The 19,212-nt window shown below is 36.7% G+C and overlaps 1 protein-coding gene and 2 long non-coding RNA genes across 7 annotated transcripts in view; 1 reads left to right on the forward strand and 2 right to left on the reverse strand.

Annotated features, from left to right (window-relative positions):
• LDHB (lactate dehydrogenase B) overlaps nucleotides 1–3,983 on the reverse strand; it is a 19,077-nt gene extending 15,094 nt beyond the window's left edge. Inside the window, exons 1-2 of the mRNA XM_006912675.3 lie at nucleotides 3,825–3,983; nucleotides 898–1,029 (exon numbers count right to left, since the gene is read on the reverse strand). Of these exons, the coding sequence (XP_006912737.1) occupies nucleotides 898–1,023 (126 nt within the window). The 5' untranslated portion in view covers nucleotides 1,024–1,029; nucleotides 3,825–3,983. The remainder of the gene's footprint in view (nucleotides 1–897; nucleotides 1,030–3,824) is intronic.
• A 1,910-nt stretch (nucleotides 3,984–5,893) lies between these two features.
• Nucleotides 5,894–16,130, forward strand: LOC107195741. Of its 5 annotated transcripts, none has more exons than XR_001516967.2 (7): nucleotides 5,898–5,975; nucleotides 6,708–6,737; nucleotides 8,171–8,316; nucleotides 10,101–10,240; nucleotides 11,170–11,299; nucleotides 14,955–15,077; nucleotides 15,212–16,126. It is a non-coding gene; the product is annotated as an uncharacterized LOC107195741 (long non-coding RNA). The 5 variants fall into 5 exon arrangements; XR_003046554.1 differs by lacking the exons at nucleotides 5,898–5,975; nucleotides 6,708–6,737 and adding exons at nucleotides 6,745–6,944; nucleotides 13,514–13,624; XR_003046555.1 differs by lacking the exon at nucleotides 6,708–6,737 and having other exon boundaries at nucleotides 5,894–5,975.
• LOC112480312 lies at nucleotides 14,952–15,369 on the reverse strand. Its single transcript, XR_003046556.1, has 2 exons — nucleotides 15,254–15,369; nucleotides 14,952–15,149 (listed from the first exon to the last, which is right to left on the reverse strand). It is a non-coding gene; the product is annotated as an uncharacterized LOC112480312 (long non-coding RNA).
• Nucleotides 16,131–19,212: the final 3,082 nt, after the last annotated feature.

A 19,212-nucleotide genomic window follows, 5' to 3' on the forward strand; every position in this document is an offset into this window, starting at 1 on the left:
AAAATTTATTACATAGAAATAAATAACTAATATATATATATATATATATATGTACACACACACACACACACACACACACACACACAAAGGGAATATAACAAAATGTTAAGACCTGGTAAATGTGGGTAAAGTGAATATGAAAGTTTAACTTTTTACTCTTGCAAATTTTCTGTAAATTTGTAATTATTTCAAAATAAAATTATTAGGGAAAGGTTTGAGGGAAATAATGGGAATATTTCCCTGACCAGATTATTTATTAACTGTAGAGGGTAGCGGGATCTTTGCGATGGAGAAATCTTGCAGTTAGCACTTCAACCAGAGGATCTCAGGCACCAGCCATAATGAGACTTGCTGAACATCATGTGACTCCTAATGTGATGCACTGGGAAGGATATTACCTCACCTAGTCATAACTCCACCCAAAAATTTAACCTGCACCTAATTACAAGGAAACATCAGACCAACATAAATCGAGAGACATTCTACAAAACTGACATGGACTTTAAAACTGTTGGTAAGAAAGACAAAGAAAGGCTGAGTAACAGTTTCAGACATGACAAGCATATAAAATACATGATTGTGGATCGGGGTGAAACAGCTATAAAAAGCATGATTTTGATAAATGCAGAATTTTAAATCTGGGCACTGTATATTATATAATAGTATTATACAAATGGTAAGTTCCCCGAGTGTCCTAACTCCATTGTGTCAGATAAGGAGAAGATCATTCTCTCAGGAGATACATCCTCAAGTATTTAAGGATGTAACAGCCTGTCTGTAACTTCAAAGTATTCAGGAAAAAGAAATATTTTAAAGATACAATAAAATTCTGAAAAGTTCAAAGAGACTATACACATGCCGAAATAGTCTATCATGTATGGTGTTCTTGAAACATACCTTTCCCAGAATGCTGATGGCACACGCCATACCGACTTGTCCAACACCCACTACAGTGATCTTATTGTTTGGGACCGCTGCCTCTTCTGCAACTGGTGCAATCAGTTTTTCCTTAAGAGTTGCCATTGTGCACTGCAAGAAAAGAATCAAAATATTATCCATACATCCACAACATAGACCTGAATGGGAACAATCCCCAAAATGTTGCAATTTTGAATGAAAATCCAGTTTCAAATGAGCCAAATGATATTCTAGAACACAGAATATACTTTAAAGAACCATGTGACCCCTTTAATGGAGAATTTAATCAAAACAAAATCTCCATGAAGCCCATTAGAATTTGGGTTCTTCTCTTCAGCCTATGATTCTGTATTAGTATTTAACAAGTTGTAACAATTCTGTCTTGTGGCTATTCATTAAATACATGATTTGGGGGAAAATAGCTTTAGAAAAACAGAAGACATTACGTTTAACTGATTTGCTTTTATCCCCACTATAAAGAATTTATATGCAACTACATAACTAACTTAGGGATCATCTAAGGTTGGTCTAAAAAAAATAATGGCCACTTATGAACATAATTTCCACTACTAAAGGTTCTAATTACTCTTGGAAGATAGGAACTGACTGGTTCTTCTACTTTCTTCTACTTAAGTCTTACTTAACATGTGTCACAGTGTATTGGACATACAACGTGTGCTTAAATAAACATAGTGGCAATAATATAGTGATAATGTTTGTGCAAAATATGCAAACAATTAATTACCCTGAATTCCTTTTAGTGCATCTTGGAGCTTATTGAAAGGTGGGTAGATACTTAATACATTTTCATTTCAAGGGGCAACAGTAGAAAAACATCAGCCTGTGAATCGGTTTATTTACAGCTATTAAAGAAAATAAGCCAAAATAAATTCAAAAGTAAAACAAATAAAACTGAGACCTTTTGGAAAACATTCTGTCCAGTAACACCAAATTTATTTGTGCCATCAGCTAAAACAAATAGCAAAATTTATTTTATCACCTTGCCTTCTTAAACATAGGGTAAAGTTCATAACCCCTGTCTTCAGAATTAAGCATCTTTTATAATTGTATCCCATTATAATGTCTATTGTTTATGTTTGCCTTTTATTTAATGTTAGACTGTCACCTTAGTGGCCATTTGTTTCAAACTGTACTCCTGCTTCCAGGTCTTATTTTTTGTTTCTCATCTGCAATAAACTAAGTAACAAAACCTAGTTTAGTTAACTAACTGTATATGTTAAGAGTTAGTAAATCCAAGTTGGAATAAATTACTTAAATTGGGAGACAACTGTGTAACAGCTATTTTGTTCTAAGCTATTTTTCCCCAAAGTTATTTTCTCTAATCTTTAGGGACTAAATTGAGAGATTATTTTGCCTTTAGAGAGCACATTTGCAGTTTCTTGTGGATGCTACAGAAATATAGAACAGCATGCAACTGTCTCCACAAACAGACGACCTTACTACAAAATTCATACATGTCCTGCATTTTGAGCAGAATCAGAAGAATGCTGCATCTCTTGTTGAACAGAGATACAAGTGCATTGTTTTTCTCCATTAAGTTTATTTTCGTTAGTTGGTTTAAGATCCTTTAGGTATATATGGAACCCAGTAAACAGGGGAAAACAAAATTCCAGAAATGGTTGCTATATATAGATTAGTTGTTCAGAGAGACCTTTTAAATTAATTTTGGAAATTTCAGAAACTACAATTTAGAAACTTGAGCCAGTACAGATCTTCTTTCATATCTTTCTAGAGGAAAGTGTTTTTCTTTAATCTTTCTTTAATAAGAGTTATGAGAAATTAGAAGACAATATTTTGTATTGTATGTAAGACTGCCAAGATCAGAGTGGTGCCTGTAAGGAAAAAGCATGATAAACTGGGTAAAAACAACCTCTGGTTCTAGGTCTTTTATATTCTCATCCCCCTACACCCTTGTGGCTATAAATCATTAGAAATAAACCTTAAGCTCAGGAACAAAGATCCCCTTTACGAAATATCTCTCGATTCTACTTCTTAAAAAGCCATCTTGCCATCTAATTCCTCCACTGAAGCGCCAGCTCTCCCCTCCCCCCACCTCATACCAGGACCTAATTGCAGCGCGCGCTGGCGCCACAGGCCACCTCTTCCTCTCTGCGGCCGCAGCAGAAAGCGGCAGGTCACAGAGTAGGCGGCAACCACAGATCTCCTCGGAGAAAGTCTCTGGAGAAAAAGTCTAGGCCTCCCTTATTCTCAACACCCAAAGCTGGCAAAGTAAACAAGGCACCCGAAGCATCAAGAAAAAAGGCCAGAAATGAACCCGCCTATAGTTCTGGTAAGGGCTGAGCCTACAGCAGCCAGGTAAAGACTGGAGCGCAGGGTCAAACCCGCAGATCATCCTTTACCCTCACCCTCGCATAAGCAGGGCATTTCTTCATCCCACGGTAGTAGATTCCAATACTCAGGTTCCAGATCAGGCTGCCTTCGCTTGTCACCTGGTTCCTTCTCCCTCCCCCAGCTCCTCAGGCACATATTCGTGCTCCAGCCAGCAGGCACTGGGGGTGATGCGGTCGCCATGGACATGGATCAAGGACACGAGAGCCCAGGTTTTAGCTGCAAAAGCAACAAGTCTCTCCCCTGCAGAGCACTGGCTGCAGGAGAGCCCTGCTGAGCGGCGGACAAAGCCGGGAGCTCAGTTGCAGCCGCTTCGCTCCGCCTCTCTTCGCCTCGCTCCCTTTCCGAGGGCACGACCTGCTGCCCCAAAACCAGGAGCTAAATCAAGGCTAGAGTCCGGATGCTCAGGGATCAAGGTCCCAGAAGACAGAGCTCTTTCTCAGTCCTTCCCCCAGTCTTGCTACACAGGGACTCCCCTGCACGTCCCACCCAGTTCGCCTGCGAGCCGGGATTCAGGATATTGATGTGAAACTTACCAGGAGGCCGAGGACTCTCCAGACTGCAGAAAGAGTCGCGCGAAGAAGACAATGTCAGCTGCCTGCGTCTCTTCAGGCGCAGGATCTGCAAGGAGGGAGGACGCCGGGCCCGCCCCCTCCGCAGCCTCTTAGCTTTCTCTATTGTGATTGGAAACCCGAGAACCGCCTACCCCTCCGCTCGCCTCGCTCAATCCCCTTCAAGGACAAGGGCTCAAGTGTGCACATTTCCCTCCTCCTCCCCAAACGAGCAGGTCACCTTCTGGTGGCTAAGGCGGCCTCCGCTTTCAGCCCGTCTCACAGTCGGCAGGCTCTCAAACACAGAGGCCGCGTTATTTCTAAAACCTGACCATCTTCGCCCCTTCTAGACTTTCAGGCTCTTGTTCAACTAGATTTAATCCGAATAGAAAAGAAAATTTAATTTTGCTTTTCAGGTCAACTTTAGTGGACCACTGTTTCTAGCTAAGGTGTTGGTGGTGTGTTCCCCTGGGATAATACTGTTTCTTCGGAATGTTTTTAAAAATAAAACTGAATTTTCCATTTTTATCATCTCAGTTATAAAGTTCATTTGATGCAACAATGACTGGTGGATTCCCCACCACCACCACCATCACCTAATTCAGCAGATAGGCATTAATTGCCTACTGGTCGTCCAACAAAACCAGTGAAGCCTAGTGCTTGCCTTCTGAACTTCTTTACAGGTCTGTGTGGTCTCGAGGGCAGAAAATATGGACCCACTAGTAAGAAGTAGTTTCTCTGTTAGTTTCAACTCAGTGCCTGGTACCTCAATGCAGTGCTGGTGAATGGATGAATGAATTATGAAAGATGAAGCAGAAATTCAACTTCGTGTGTGTGTGTGTGTGTGTGTGTGTGTCTGTGTGTGTGTGAGTTTTAATTAAAATGCTGTCAGGTAGGTATAGCAATCTCACAAACTCCCTGTATGTAAAAGAGAGTTTTTGTTAGTAGCGTGTTTGTTTGTTTGTAAGTGGCCATTAATCCTATAATTGATGCTTTAATTTCATTTGATGAAGCAGAAATTCAACTTTATGTGTGTGTGTGTGTGTGTGTGTGTGTCTGTGTGTGTGTGAGTTTTAATTAAAATGCTGTCAGGTAGGTATAGCAATCTCACAAACTCCCTGTATGTAAAAGAGAGTTTTTGTTAGTAGCGTGTTTGTTTGTTTGTAAGTGGCCATTAATCCTATAATTGATGCTTTAATTTCATTTCAGTGCCAAATACTGAAGGTACAAAGATGAATATAACACTATGCCCCTTGAGATGCTACCAATTTAGAGGAGATAAGTAGGCAAACTCTTTCAATTATATTACAATGTGATAAATGATAATAGAATTTTGACTAAATCTCTAAGAAAGGGATGTGTTTAGAGGAATTGATAAACCTTAAACTTTCTAGGATTATAGAGTCCAGTTAGTGAGAACTTTGAACATCCCTAAAGATACAGTTCAGTTACAAATTGAAACAGGATGATCAGGGAAAGGTAGAGTTTGGCAGATAATCTTGAATGCATGATTACCTTCACCTTGAATCCACCTTTGAAGCAGAACTAGCAAGTCACTCCAGCAAGAAATCTGGAAGCCACCCAAAATCTTCTTCTCATTTACTTTCCAAAACAGTTAATCTCCATCTTCTATAGACTTCTAAATATCTCTCCAATTTTCCCCTTCTTGCATTTCTTATTGTGTGTCTTTGTGTAAAGGGGGAAGAGGTGGAACAGGAAAAAGTAAGGTCGCTATTTTTTCTACCCTCATTCCCCACCCCCCCACCACCAATGAGTTACTAATCTGATTGATCAAAGTGAATTTTCCAACTACAACTCTGAATGCCAGGAAAGCTCACACTACTTGCCTCAAAAAATTTTGAGAATTGTATACCCAGGAAAGTTTTTTTTTAAGTGTGAAGTGTGAAAGACAATTTTTTATATACAACGGTTCAGACCATACACTCCCCAGTGAGGTTCATGACACACTACCCCAAAATTTGGTCCCTTGCCATATTGAATACGTTAAGCAGAAGGAATTTGAGAAAACAACAGAAGCAGAAAGGTCACTCTGACTTCCTTATATCTCCTCCTTCTTCACCGAGAGCAGGGGATGAATCTCCCATGTGAAAGGCACCCTCCTGTACCAGGAGGAAGGTAGGCATTATCATCAGGACCGAAAAATCTGTATAAATGAATTTTGTTAAAGTAATCTTTATCTTCCTAGTTCTTCACCATTTACTACCCCTAGCTCAAACTCCTCTTTTCAAAGTCTTCACATATTTATTGTTTCTTCGTCTAAAAAGTACAGAAACTTTTTGCTCTGGAGCTTTTATCCTGATCCATTGACCTCGAGGTGTTGTGACCAGAATAACCAGACCCAACTTGAGTGCTCTTAACCAGGAGACAGTTTATTAGCCGGCGGCTGTCCTTGCAAAGGAGCAGCCCCGAATTGCCAAGATACAAGGTTTTTAAGCCCCAAATCCCATTCCTCATTCTGTCTTAAACACAAAGGTCCATATTTCTTCTATTCACTACCTGTCAACCCACTGGTCAGGTGTGCAAGCGGGGAGTACAGAAGCAGAAAGCTTGTTGTTAGAATGTTATGTTCCTATGGGTGATCGCCTATGTTCCCATGGGCAATAGCCAGTGTTCCCATGGGCGATGGCCAAACAGTAATTTTCAGCTTATATACAATTGATTATTTTTCATGCCACGCAAGCAAGCAGGGTTACACAGGCTAAAATTGGCAGTTAGCGTATGAGCTCATTGTTACAAGTTTCATGATTAACAGAATGTGGTTAGGGGTTCCAGAAACTAGGCCTAAGGTATAGACTTCCTTTGTCCAGTTTCAGGTTTTAGTTATTCTTTAACCCTTTCACATTTCAGCAGGCCATTACAGGGGAAAGGCGGAGCGAGGTGAGGCTGGAAATTAAAACTCTCGAAAGATAAGGTTTGATGGGTTTCTCAGTTGATAAACATGCTAGGAGAGTGGCACATCCCAATCTCAAGCGGATGGAAGCTCCCCTGTCCTTGGGACCCTTCCAGACCTTGCCCTATGGACCTTTACATCTGGCTATTCATCTGTATCCTTTACAGTATCCTTTATAACAAACTAGTAAACATGTAAGTGTTTTTACGAGTTCTGTAAACTGTCCTAGTAAACTAATACAACTTGCGGAAACCTCTGATTTATAGCCAGTTGGTCAGAAGCACAGGTAACAACCTGGATTTTTGACTAGTGTGTCTGAAGTGGAGGCATGCCTTGATAATTTAGTAACCAATGGCTTTTGGTTTATAATGGCAGTCATTAATCATGGAATGTTAGAAGTGGAAGGAATTAAAGTGACAATCTAATTCAACCCTTTTTCTCTTTCTTTACACATACAGTAAATTAATTAATCTGCAATGTTTTTATGTATTCTTGTTTCAAGTAATAACATAAATAAAAAACCCACAATATTCCTTAAACTGTGAGATACAACACTATATCCAGGTAGATTGTATGAGAATTGAATTAAATTTATAGGACACCCAGTCGCCGTCTACTGAGAATTGGAGAATTTTTTTGGTGGTGTTGGAAAATATATCAGAGGCAATGAATGCTAAACCAGTTTATTAAGAGATAAAGCTAAATAATTTGCACCATTTTGGTTATAAAACTGAATGCAAATGTCAGAAATAACCAAAAGAGATTTATTTTTTTCAAAAATATTTATAAGACATGTGAGACAGACATGGATGAGATGCCTGCTTTTGGAGAGTGTGTATTCTAGTAGAGAATAAACAAATTAATAAAAAATGATAGGATAAAGAATGTAAATGTAATAATATATAATTGCTCTCTATCAGCTTTTCCTGCCTGTGGGCCTTTGTGAACAATATTTATGTGCCATAATAAAGCCTACTACAGAGGGTAGAGTGCTTTGCTTCTATAATAAATGACTTCAAGTTGAAGGGTTTGGTTTTATTTTTTGAAACCTTGTGCCTTTTATAAAAAGTGTGTCTTGTTATCAGATTGTCAACTATTTTCAAACCATATTCACAGAATTTTAGAATGGAATAGGAGTTTTGGTGTAATCTAATCCAAATGAATACCTACAGTTTGAGTAATTAGCCTCAAGTTACTCTGCAAGTTAAGAATAGAACTAGAAATAGTTTTGATCTCGCTGCTATGTATGTGCTTGGTGCGGGAAGCCTCTTTTAGTGCTTTTTTTTTTTTCTTACATGGTTATGAAGCCAGATTAGCTAATCTTATTAGAACTGTAAATTTCTTGAGTGTGCTTTATTCACTTTTATATCTCCAAGTAACATAGTTTAAAAAAATAATAAATGGAGCCACTTTTAAATAGAATCGGAGCTGCCATCCCAGAGGAACTGACGCACAAGACTTACTCCCCAAACCTTTGGAATGTTAAAACAAGACACAGTAACCTTTGGTCACGGCCTGCAGCAGCACTGTATCCCAAATAAGTGCTTGTAAAGAAGAAAAAAGCAGGTATTATGACTACTGGACTGAAAATCAAAGATATTCTTTAGAATTAACATCACTATGTCAGCTCATCTGCACCTATAGAAATTCTTTCTTTCCACTGATGTAATTGTTCCCCTTCCTTTTTCATAAATACCTTTTGCCTTTGCCTCCTAACAGAACACTATTTGGATTTCTGTCTGAATCAGTGCTTCCCAAGTAGCTATGTTTTTGGATCTCAAATAAATGCTTGTTGCCTCTCAATTTGGCCTTTTATTTTTAGGGCAATATCTTTAAAAATACTGTATATCTTCCAGAAAGATATTTAATAAACTTGTGGCACAATATGAGCAAATAAACTCTCTGAATTAGAACTTGGGAGGCATCTGTCACTGGTTCACAGACTCATTTACACCACTTTCTATGGATTGTTTTTATTTCACGATCTTAGATATTTTTCAGATAGTTGAGGTATCTTGAAGCCAAATTTTAGGTGGGCAAGTTGAAACTATAATAGCAATATCTGCTTATAAATAAAGAATTGATGTTGGTGGGTGTCACAAATTACAAAAAAAAAAAAAAAGAAAAGAAAAGAAAAAAAGAAAAAAAGGGCCAAGGAAAGAAACCAAGATTCGTGGGGAAAGAAGAGAATTGAAAGTTGAATGTCTTCCAAAGCAAGACAATTAGATTTTAATTGTCTAGCCATTCAGTGGATAGTTGTAAAATGGAGTGCCTTTTCTGTGGACATAATAGGGAGGTAATGATCTTGTCTTGAAATTTTAGGTGGGCAAGTTGAAACTATAATAGCAATATCTGCTTATAAATAAAGAATTGATGTTGGTGGGTGTCACAAATTACAAAAAAAAAAAAAAAAGAAAAGAAAAGAAAAAAAGAAAAAAAGGGCCAAGGAAAGAAACCAAGATTCGTGGGGAAAGAAGAGAATTGAAAGTTGAATGTCTTCCAAAGCAAGACAATTAGATTTTAATTGTCTAGCCATTCAGTGGATAGTTGTAAAATGGAGTGCCTTTTCTGTGGACATAATAGGGAGGTAATGATATTCTGAGTTAGATGAGTAGTTTTGAGTTGACCGTAGTGGAGTCTAGTTGGATGTGGACTAGTTTGTTCACAGCAGTATCGGACCCCTTTTGTGCCTGAACAATAGATGGGCTCAAACCAAAGAGTATGCACGGATTTTTATTTCTCTCGTCATTGGAGGCTGTTTTTCGGGGTGTGCGAAAGACAGCAATGTATTCCTCTTTGACTAAACACGTCTCTCGTATGAAAAAATGCCCTCTTCCTTTCTCTTACCAGAGGCATAATAAGGCTCAGATGAGCCTTGGTAAGGGTTCAGTCCTCTTAGGGTGACATTGAGAAGAAAATATTCACACAGAGTGAATTATACACCAGATTAGAGTTCACAATTTTTGCCTGAAGATTAATTTTCTGTCAAGCCAGCTCCTGCTGAGCCAGTCAGAAAACAGAACTTTCCTACAGCTTTCAAGCTTTCCGCGGGGAGCCAGGGTGTCCTTAAGGTCGCCTGAGCTGTTTCTGGGAACAGAGGTGACCATCCCACATGTCCTCAGGTCATGGCAAAAGTCTTCATTGTGTGAAGTCCTCCGATAACTGGCAACAACTCTCATTCCTAGAACCTTGATCTCATACTCTTTCTGGTGCCAAAGGCTTTTGTTCTATAGTTATAAATACTTCTTTTCTTCTTTTAGAGACCCTGAAGAAGATAAGAAAGAATCTAATATAATGGAAATGCTTACAGTAAAATTAACGGCCCTTTGCTCTTTCCTTCTCATGCTCAGTCCGGATCCTCAGAGCAACCTCTTCTTGTTCCTGACTTCTTGAACAGTAGCCCTGATGTTCAGCTGCTTTTTCCCATCTTTCCTTGGACTCTTAAAATATGGATGAGTCCGTAGTCCTTTAAAGCGCACCAATTTATGAGGTAAGAAATGTTATCACTGTGATTTTTAACTGGAAAACCCTGGGGTTCACTTGTCTAAAGTCTTCTTAGAGTTCTGTAAAGCAATACACATCTAGGAATTTGTTTTACTTTAAGAAGAGCTTTCATTTATTGTAAAAAATAAAGTTCTAGGTGCCAGACGTGTAATATGTCATGTGATACATGCAATTATATGAATTAATTACATCTACTATTTATTAACTCACCTAATCAACTCACCTAATCATCATTTCAAGCTTATGACATTCTTATTTTCCTCATTATACAGATGAGGAAACTGAGGCACAGAGGGTTAATACTCTGTCCAAGATCACATAGCTAATAAGCAAATTTTTAAAATCTGAGAATCATTCATAAAAGACAGATTTATACATATTTTTTCTTTTTAAAAATATCACTTTAAATATTTCAAGAAGTCAGGAAGGCTATAAATATTCAATCATTCAGAAATGCCATGATTTATTTAACTACTCTTATATTTTGAGACATTAGACTTTTTACTATGATAAATAACATTGCATAAATATTCTTGTACACAGTCATCATCTGTATTTTTTATTCTTCCAAAGGATCTCTGAAAGTGAAATTACCGGGCCACAACATATGAGAAAATTGTTTTCCAGAGAGTGTACCCTTTTATGCTCCCCAGCCATGCCTGTCTTAAGATTTTATTTTTGACAATTTGTCAGATGAAAATGACATTTTGTTCTAAATTTACTTAACTTTGATTATTGGTAAAGATGTATACCTTTTGAGTATTAATAGAACAGTTGCTTTTTTTTTTTAACTTTCCAGTATGAGCTCATTTCCTACAGTCATATTGTTTTTTTCTACTTAGCAACTGTCATCACCTTACTTATGAAATCAGACAAGAGCTTTCTGTTCTTCTCTCTCCTCTTCCTGTCTTTTAGATACATTGAAGCTGCTCAAGAAAAGAAACCGTCTGAACCTGGAACAACCAAAAGAAATAAGAATTGAAAGAAGGCAAGCATAAGAGAAGCCAGGTGATGGCTTTTGAACCTCTTCTCTGTACTTTTTCAGGTAAGAAAATCACTGACCACAGAAAGGGTCTTTACTGACCATTTTAAAATCATACTTTCATTATTTATTTTAACACCAAAATATTAAAAGTATAAGTGATTTTTAAAATCTCTTTATTCTGAAATGATTTGACTTACAAGAAGTTGCAAAAATTGTTTGGAAAGCTCTCATGAACCCATCACTCAGTTTCTTTCAATAATAACACCTTACTTAACCATTGTACATCATTGAAGCCAAAAAAATGATATTGGCACACTACTATAAATTAAACCATGGACCTCATTTAGATTTCACCAGTTTTATATGCATCTGAGTGTTTTAAAAAATATATTTCTTTATATTGAACAATTTGTGCAATATGCACAGATAATTTTTCTAACTAGAAAATAAACACAAATATTTAAAAATACGTCAAGCACTACCTAGGGTTTTAGGCAGTGTCAACCGGCTCAAGGAAATCCTCCCACTTTTATGGTAGAAAATGTTGCAGAGAACATATGCCTCAGGCATTTGGGCTATGGACTGTTTATTGTATTTAAATTAGTTATTATCTAACTTAGAGTCTTGTTCACTACTTAACGAAGGTTAAAATGCAACTTTCTGCAGTGCTCTCGTGCACCACAAAGGAATTTGTTTCTAGCACTCATCTATAACCAGTGATTGAAATCAGCGAGCTTCATGGGTTTCTAAAAGTGATTTCCCTGCAGCTGTGTTTACCCTTTGCTCTAAAGCTCATTGGTACTTCTCGAGCAAAAATATAATAAGGAATACTTTTCTGATCTGCATTTAAATATAGAGTCTCATTTTATTTTTCTGATCTTAGCCTATAGGAAAAAAAGAAAAAAAAAATCAACAACAGAGAAAACAAAACTAAAAAAGAATGTTACAGAAAAACAGGTGCACCAAAAAGCTGCCTAAAATATAGATTCTTGATGTTTCTTATTAAATGAAAAAAATGCGTGCTATTTTGGCATAGGACATAAGAGAACTAATATTTATTGAGACCTGCTAGATGCCATACTGGGCACTTTAAGTGGCCTAATATAGTTTTGGCAGTATAGTCAATAGTGTACTGATGCCTTTGACCTTTAGACAATTGTCTAATAGCATTTAATGAAGAAGAGTGACAATCTAATGAAGTAACAGAATCTCAGTAAAGCCAGAGGCAGAAGAAAACATCAGCCAATTTATGGTTAATTAAGTGATACCATACTGTCAGGTTATCTTATTTTAATTGTTTTAATTTTATTCTATAAATAGCCCATGATTTTAGAAAAAAATGAAAAAATATAAAAAACGTACAAAGTAGAAAGCAAAAGTCCTCACTTTCCCCATCTCCCAGTTCTTAGAGGTGATCATTGTTAACAATACAACGTGCATGCTTTCTAGCTCCACATCCTAAGTAAAAGACATAGCTGAAATTTTGTTAGTGTACAATGACTCTAATAAAGCCTATTCATTTTCAGAAGTAAATTATTTATTCATAATATTGTTTAATTTTAGCCATTATATTTTCTAGTTTTAAATATTAAAAATCTTATATCACCATTTAGGAATAATTTTCTATGATCATTTTTTTTTCTCTTACTAGTTTGGAACTTAATAACAATTATTAAAATTCAGTTAGTGAACTTGGTGCTTTACCTACATTAACATATATTAACATGTTTAATCCTTGTAAGAACCCTTTAATCTAGGTGCTACAGATTCTCCCTATTTAAAAGTTGGGAGTTTGAGGCACAAAGAAGTCAAATTCATTGCTAAGACCATGAAGCTACTAAGTGGTGATTCTAAGAATTAAACTAAGAAGGACTTGAAGTCATCTATGTCAATCTGCTTAATAAATATAGTATGACATGTCAACTTTTTTGATCCTTGTCTGCTTCAGTTTGTATAGTTTTGTAGTTATGTCTTCTAGTTTACTGAAAATTTTTTTGTGTAGTTTCTAATTTTATTTCAAGTCCTTATGATATATTTTAAATTTTAGAAATGATATTTTCATCTTCAGAAATTCCATTAGGTTATGTTTATAGTTTCAATAGCTCTCTAGTTTATATTCATATTTTCCTTTACGTCTTTGAATGTGTGTGTGTGTGTGTGTGTGTGTGCATGTAAAGTTCAACTATCTTTTCCATTTCTTTTCTGTTTGTATTAACTGTTTTTTTTTTCCCCCTTAGTAATAGGTCATATTTTCTTGCTTCTTCCCATCTGTAGCCTTTTTTTTTTTTTTTTGGATCCTGGACATTTTGCTGTATTCTATAAAGAGTATTGAAGTTTCTTTGAAAGATATTCAAGTTACTTGTGGATCAGCTTGATTCCATTGAGGTTTGTTTTTAAGCTCCTTTAGAGCAATGTTACACTATGGTGGTTTACATGTATCAACAAGCTGTTACGCTTCTGGAGTATGTACTGAGACCTTGAGTCTTCAACAGGATTTCTACACAACAGCTGATCAGAATTCAAATATCACCAAATCTCATTTGGGTTCTGAGAGTCATTCAGTTTATATTTCCCTGGAAATTGTTCTTTGCTGACATCATATCTTATGTGTACCACATGATCCAGCTGCCTCAATTTTCCTGAATGCTAACTTTTGTCTCTTCGGCTCTGTCAGACTTCAGTGCTTTTTTTTGGATGCTTTCTACTTACATTGTGGTCCAAGAAAACACTTCCTGGAAAAAGTCAAGTCACCTATAAAGCTTAGACTCTTTTCTGTTTTTCAGAGATCGTGGTCTTGTCATACCTGTTTTCCAATGTCTAAAAACTGTCATTTGTCTTATTTTGTTTAATTTTCTAGTTGTTTACATTTGCGAGTGCAGTGTCATTTACTCTGTTGTGGCCCCAGATCCTCTTTCCATAAACAAGCATTGAAGAAAATTCTCAATTTCCTATTATATTAGAGTAAAATAGGTCCTTCGAATGGTTAAGATTCAGGCTGACATTCATGGCATTGTATATTTAGAAGCATTTTGAAGGATTTTGAATTTTATTTTAAAATTGTACTACATACATCATTTTGAAATTATAGTAGTGCGATTTAAAAATATATTCTAAGTGTCACACTTTAAATCAATATTTTTCAAATATTGTATACAAAAAATTTATTCCAGTGGGTAAGGGATTCAAGTTCAAGAGTCCGCATGTTTAATAAATATCTGAATGACTCTGATACAGGTTTCCAAAGCATGCATTTTGTGAAAAGCTGTTCTAAACCTTTCAACAGTCTAAAAGCTTACCTTTGACTCCCTATCTTACTTACCTCCTTTACTCTACTCCTGAAAAAAAGGCACATATCAAGGCACACAAAGCCAAATGATTTGATCAAGGTACTAGGCAAATACAGGAGGCAGTAAGAGTGATAATCACAAGTGTACATTCTCAGTCAGATTGTCTAGGTTTGAATTCAGGCTTTCCCATTATTAGCTGTATCAAAGTGCATAGATAATGTAATCCTTCTGAACCTTTCTCATCTGTAAAATAGGCATAAGAATAGCATCGGACTGTAATGAAGCTCAGTTACATAAATTATGTGTAAGATATGCTCTCTAACTGCAATCAAGAGTGAACTAATAATCTCTGGTCTTAATCAAGAGTGAACTAATAATCTCTAAGAGTGAACTAATAATCTCCAGAAATCTTTTCTTAATCCAAACAGGGCAAAAGAGCTCTCTTACTGCTTTGCACCTTGAGCATATATCCATATGGCCACAGCATTGGTGCACCTGTGCATGTGAAAGGGACTTCTTAGAATGCTGTGACACAATACTCACACCAACAGGTAGAGTCTGTTAATTTATCTGTGAACTGCAAACTTGTAGAGGCCCATCTTTCATCTCTGTATTCTCAGTGCCTGAAACAATTTAAAGCATACTGTAGAAAATAATTTAATGATTTATTTTCTCTTTTAAATAGATGAATGAATGAAGATTATATGAAAACATGGAAGCCTCATACCCTCTTGCTGTTCCAGCTGCTGCTTTTTTTCTCTCCTCCAAGACCTTGTCCTTTTCCTCCTTCATCTTCTTTTTTGATGTGTTTTAGCAAACTTCGTTTTGCATTCCTAACCTCTCTTTCTAGGCACAGGTTTTGAGCAATAGATTTTATAGGGCTTTCTAAATTCTTCCAAGCTCAAGAGGATGATTTACATATCAGGGAAACCTGAGACTAATGTCTCTACTTTGAATGTTCCACTAGGGTGAGGAGGAAAGGTCATCTTAGGGCATTCTCTCAGAGTTACATTTACACCAAGATATGAACCTGTAGAAGGACAGAACAAGAATTTGTACTGTTCATTGTTACATTCCCACATTCCTGGCACCCAGTAACCATTCAATAAATACTTGATGGGTAAAATTTACATCTCTCACTGTGCCATTAACACTTTCTTGAATCTCTCTCTTTTCAGTATCCTACAATGCCGGCCTTTGTAGTGCTTATCAGTGTAATTTAAAGTGTCCAGAGTCAAAATTTGCTCTTACTTTGATGTTTCAAAATTTACCATTATTAATCCATCCCTGTTATAGACTCAATGTTTGTGTCCCTCTAAAATTCATGTGTTGAAACCTAATCCCCGATGTGGTATTTGGAACTGGGGGCTTTGGGAGGTGATAAATGAGCATGGAGCCCTTCGTGAATGAGATTTGTGTCTTTATCAAAGACATCCCAAATAGCTCTATTGCCCCTTCTGCCCTCTGAGAATACAGAGAGAAGATGACAGCCATTCATGAACCAGAAAGTGGGCTCTCAACAGATAGTGGTTCTGTCGGAAACTTGATTTTGCACTTCCCAGCCTCAGAACTGTGAGAAATAAATTTATGTTATTTATAAGCCACCTAGTCTATGGTGTTCTGTCATAACAGCCCAAACTGACTAAAACAATCCTTAATTGATCCTTCTTAGGTTTGATTATTAGCTCTTCTTTTTGCATCTGTCCTTAGTATTGGTGCTTTCCAGGATTCGGTGTGATGCCAGAATCTCACCCCCCTCTATCCGTGCTGCTTGGACCATTAACATCATTCCGATGGCATCAAATTTTTCTTACCCTTAATCTCTATCTCCTGCTCAGACCTCTCTCTGAGCCTCAGTCCTCTATTTCTAGCCGTCTCCTGGATAGATTGCTTGGAACGATTACAGGCACTCAGACTCAGCCTGTCCATGAGGAAGCACCTCCGCAGCATGCTTTTCCTTCCTTTCAATAGCTGTCAAAGATCGAGACTATTTTAGCTACAGGCAAATTCTTGCTCTTGAATGTATGTCTTGAAACATAATGAAAAATATTTTTATATGCCTAGACTATGAAAACCGCCACTTGTACTTTCTTTAGGAAAGAGAATTTGAGTATCTGGGGTGGGTAGAAAATTTACTTTTCCCTGGATATTTTGATACCTTTTTTCAATTTTTACCATATACATGCATATCTATTTAAACAATAATAATGAAAAAAAAAACGTAATGAAAGGAGATGGGAAATGTTTTTTTTATAAAAATTCACATAGAAAACTGACCTCTCAGGAATTCACTCAGAAGGAGCTGCCCCACTTTCTTCCAGAGTGTGCTTTGCTGAAAGAGACAGAGAAGATGGGATAATTTATTCATGAGTACATGCTCTTTTTAAGCAAGCCTGTTCAAAGGTAGTGATATTGTTTCAAGTTCTTCTGAAAACAAGTTAAAGGGTGTCTAAACTTTAAGCACTATTCATTAATTCAAAAACACTTTGAGTTCCAGGCACTGTGTTAAGAGCTGAGGACACAAAGTTAAATAGCTCATAGTTGCTGGGCTCAAATTGCTTAGGGTCTAGAGATCGTGAAACGCTGTGCTAATGAGCAGGGATATTTGGAGCCTCTGGCCTCGCCTGTGAGCATAGAGGGTTTAGGCAGGCAGAGAAGGCTTCCTGAGAAATGGAGACTGTCTGTACTCCTAGGATTGAGCTGAATAAACCTCAGCTCAACCTTAGGAGAAGGAGAAAAAGGAGAGGAAGGGGTAAATCAGAGCTAAGACATTGAGACATGGAATGACAGACTGAAAGCTATAGAATGACAAGTGACTGAATTGTCAGAGCATGAAGTGCAAGGTTTTAGTCACATCATCTTCTTTCACTTAATTAAGGAACTGGGGCTGTGTGTCTGTTTAAACCAGAGAACGTTCTTTGTACTTAATGTTTCATATTTCCTGAGAGGTTTTAGTTTACCTTTCTACACTGTCTAAAATCCCATCCATTGATGTAAGCCTTCCTAACCTTTCAGTAGACCGATAAAACCTCTAAAGTTTTATATAAAATTGTGTATATATGCACATGTGCATTTTTTCCAAGAGAGAGTCCAGATATGTCATCGGCAGTTTCAAAAAGTATCTCTCTCATAATTTCTCTCTCTCTTTCTCTCTTTCTCACACATACACACATCATACTCAAAATATGAATATTTCTTTAGTTATAAGCTTTTAAAATGCAGATAACTCTGGAAGAGTTGAAGGAACTCACAAATATTTATTCCAGCAGTTCCCAAACATTGGACAATCCCCCAACAAGAGTGAAAACCATTTCACCCACCCGAAGTCTGCAGCTATTAAATTTCTGATGGTTCCAGATTGGGTGATTAGAGCTTCTAAGGTGCACAGACTATACTATATTTATACCTAGTAGGTACTGCACAAATCTATGTAAACCCTTGAATCTAAAGTTGTTTAAAAAGTATTGCTAAATGGTTCCATAGAACGTCTTTGTCACTTTTACTGAGTCACAAGTCCCCCGAGCTGCCTGGGAACTTTCTATGTAACTATTTCATGTCTAGTTATGTGTAGGCTATATAAACTAAGCCTGTTGGCCTTTTAAAAAAAGTAAATAGGTAATCTTGCAAGGAAACCAATACACGAATTAGGTCAGAAATTTATTTACTTCCTGCCTAGACCAAACTTAGTTTCTTCTAGTGCTGTTTTTTAAAAAGTCTTTTTTTTGTTGTTGTTGTTAGTTTGAAAAAAAAGTTACAAAACTACTTCTAATGGAAGACTAGATTTTTCTGCCTGACATGATGCACCTACAGAGGAGAACTGAGAATGTGTATGAGCTCCCAATGCAATACCTGAGAGAAACAGTGAGCATGATCATTTCTTAAATTAATTGATTCTTATGTTCTTCCTTTATTTGCCCAGTTAATTATGTCTGAGCACTTCAAGTTTATTATGTTTCTATTTGTCCTGCAATGAAATTGATATAAAGAAAATAACACAATCGAAGGGATAAATCTTAAAAGATACTATACATGAATAGGGAGAATATAATGGACTTTAACAATAAATGAACTCTTTCTCTTTTTTTGTAAAACTCTTCCTTTCCTCCTTGCTTGTCTGTATTTATGATACATACCTTATTATCAATTTAATTTCTTTCTTCTTCCAAAACACCCCAAGAATCAATGATTTTTATTGAGTATATTGACTTTTGAAATGTTTTCTTTTTCCTTTATGTAGAGCATAGTGATTAAGAACTGGGTCTCTAGAGTAGGAGAAAACATTTTGAATCTCATTTTTGCCATTTATCTATGCAGCTTTAAGAAAATGTCTTCATGCTAATATTCAGTTTCCCTTAATGAAAATTAGGAAAATGGGAGGACATAATTCATAGGGTTGTGAGGATTACATAAATAAGCAGATGAAGTATAATCACTAGTTAGTTATGTTTATTCTACATATTTTTCTGCTTCTATATATTACCAGTACGCAGATGATTTATACATTTTTTAAAATTAGATGTGAATCTATGGTGTTAGCAGTCTGGGTAGTGGTGTTGGGGGTGGTGACTGGCAGGGGTCTTGATGGTGCTCTTGGTTCTGATAACCTTCAGTCTCTAGATCTAGGTCCTGGCTACACAGGTATATTCACGTTGCAAGAATTTATCATCTGTGTGCCTGTGATTTGTC

This window comes from Pteropus alecto, unplaced genomic scaffold (assembly GCF_000325575.1).
Source record: "Pteropus alecto unplaced genomic scaffold, ASM32557v1 scaffold103, whole genome shotgun sequence".
NCBI classification, from domain to species: Eukaryota; Metazoa; Chordata; class Mammalia; order Chiroptera; family Pteropodidae; genus Pteropus; species Pteropus alecto.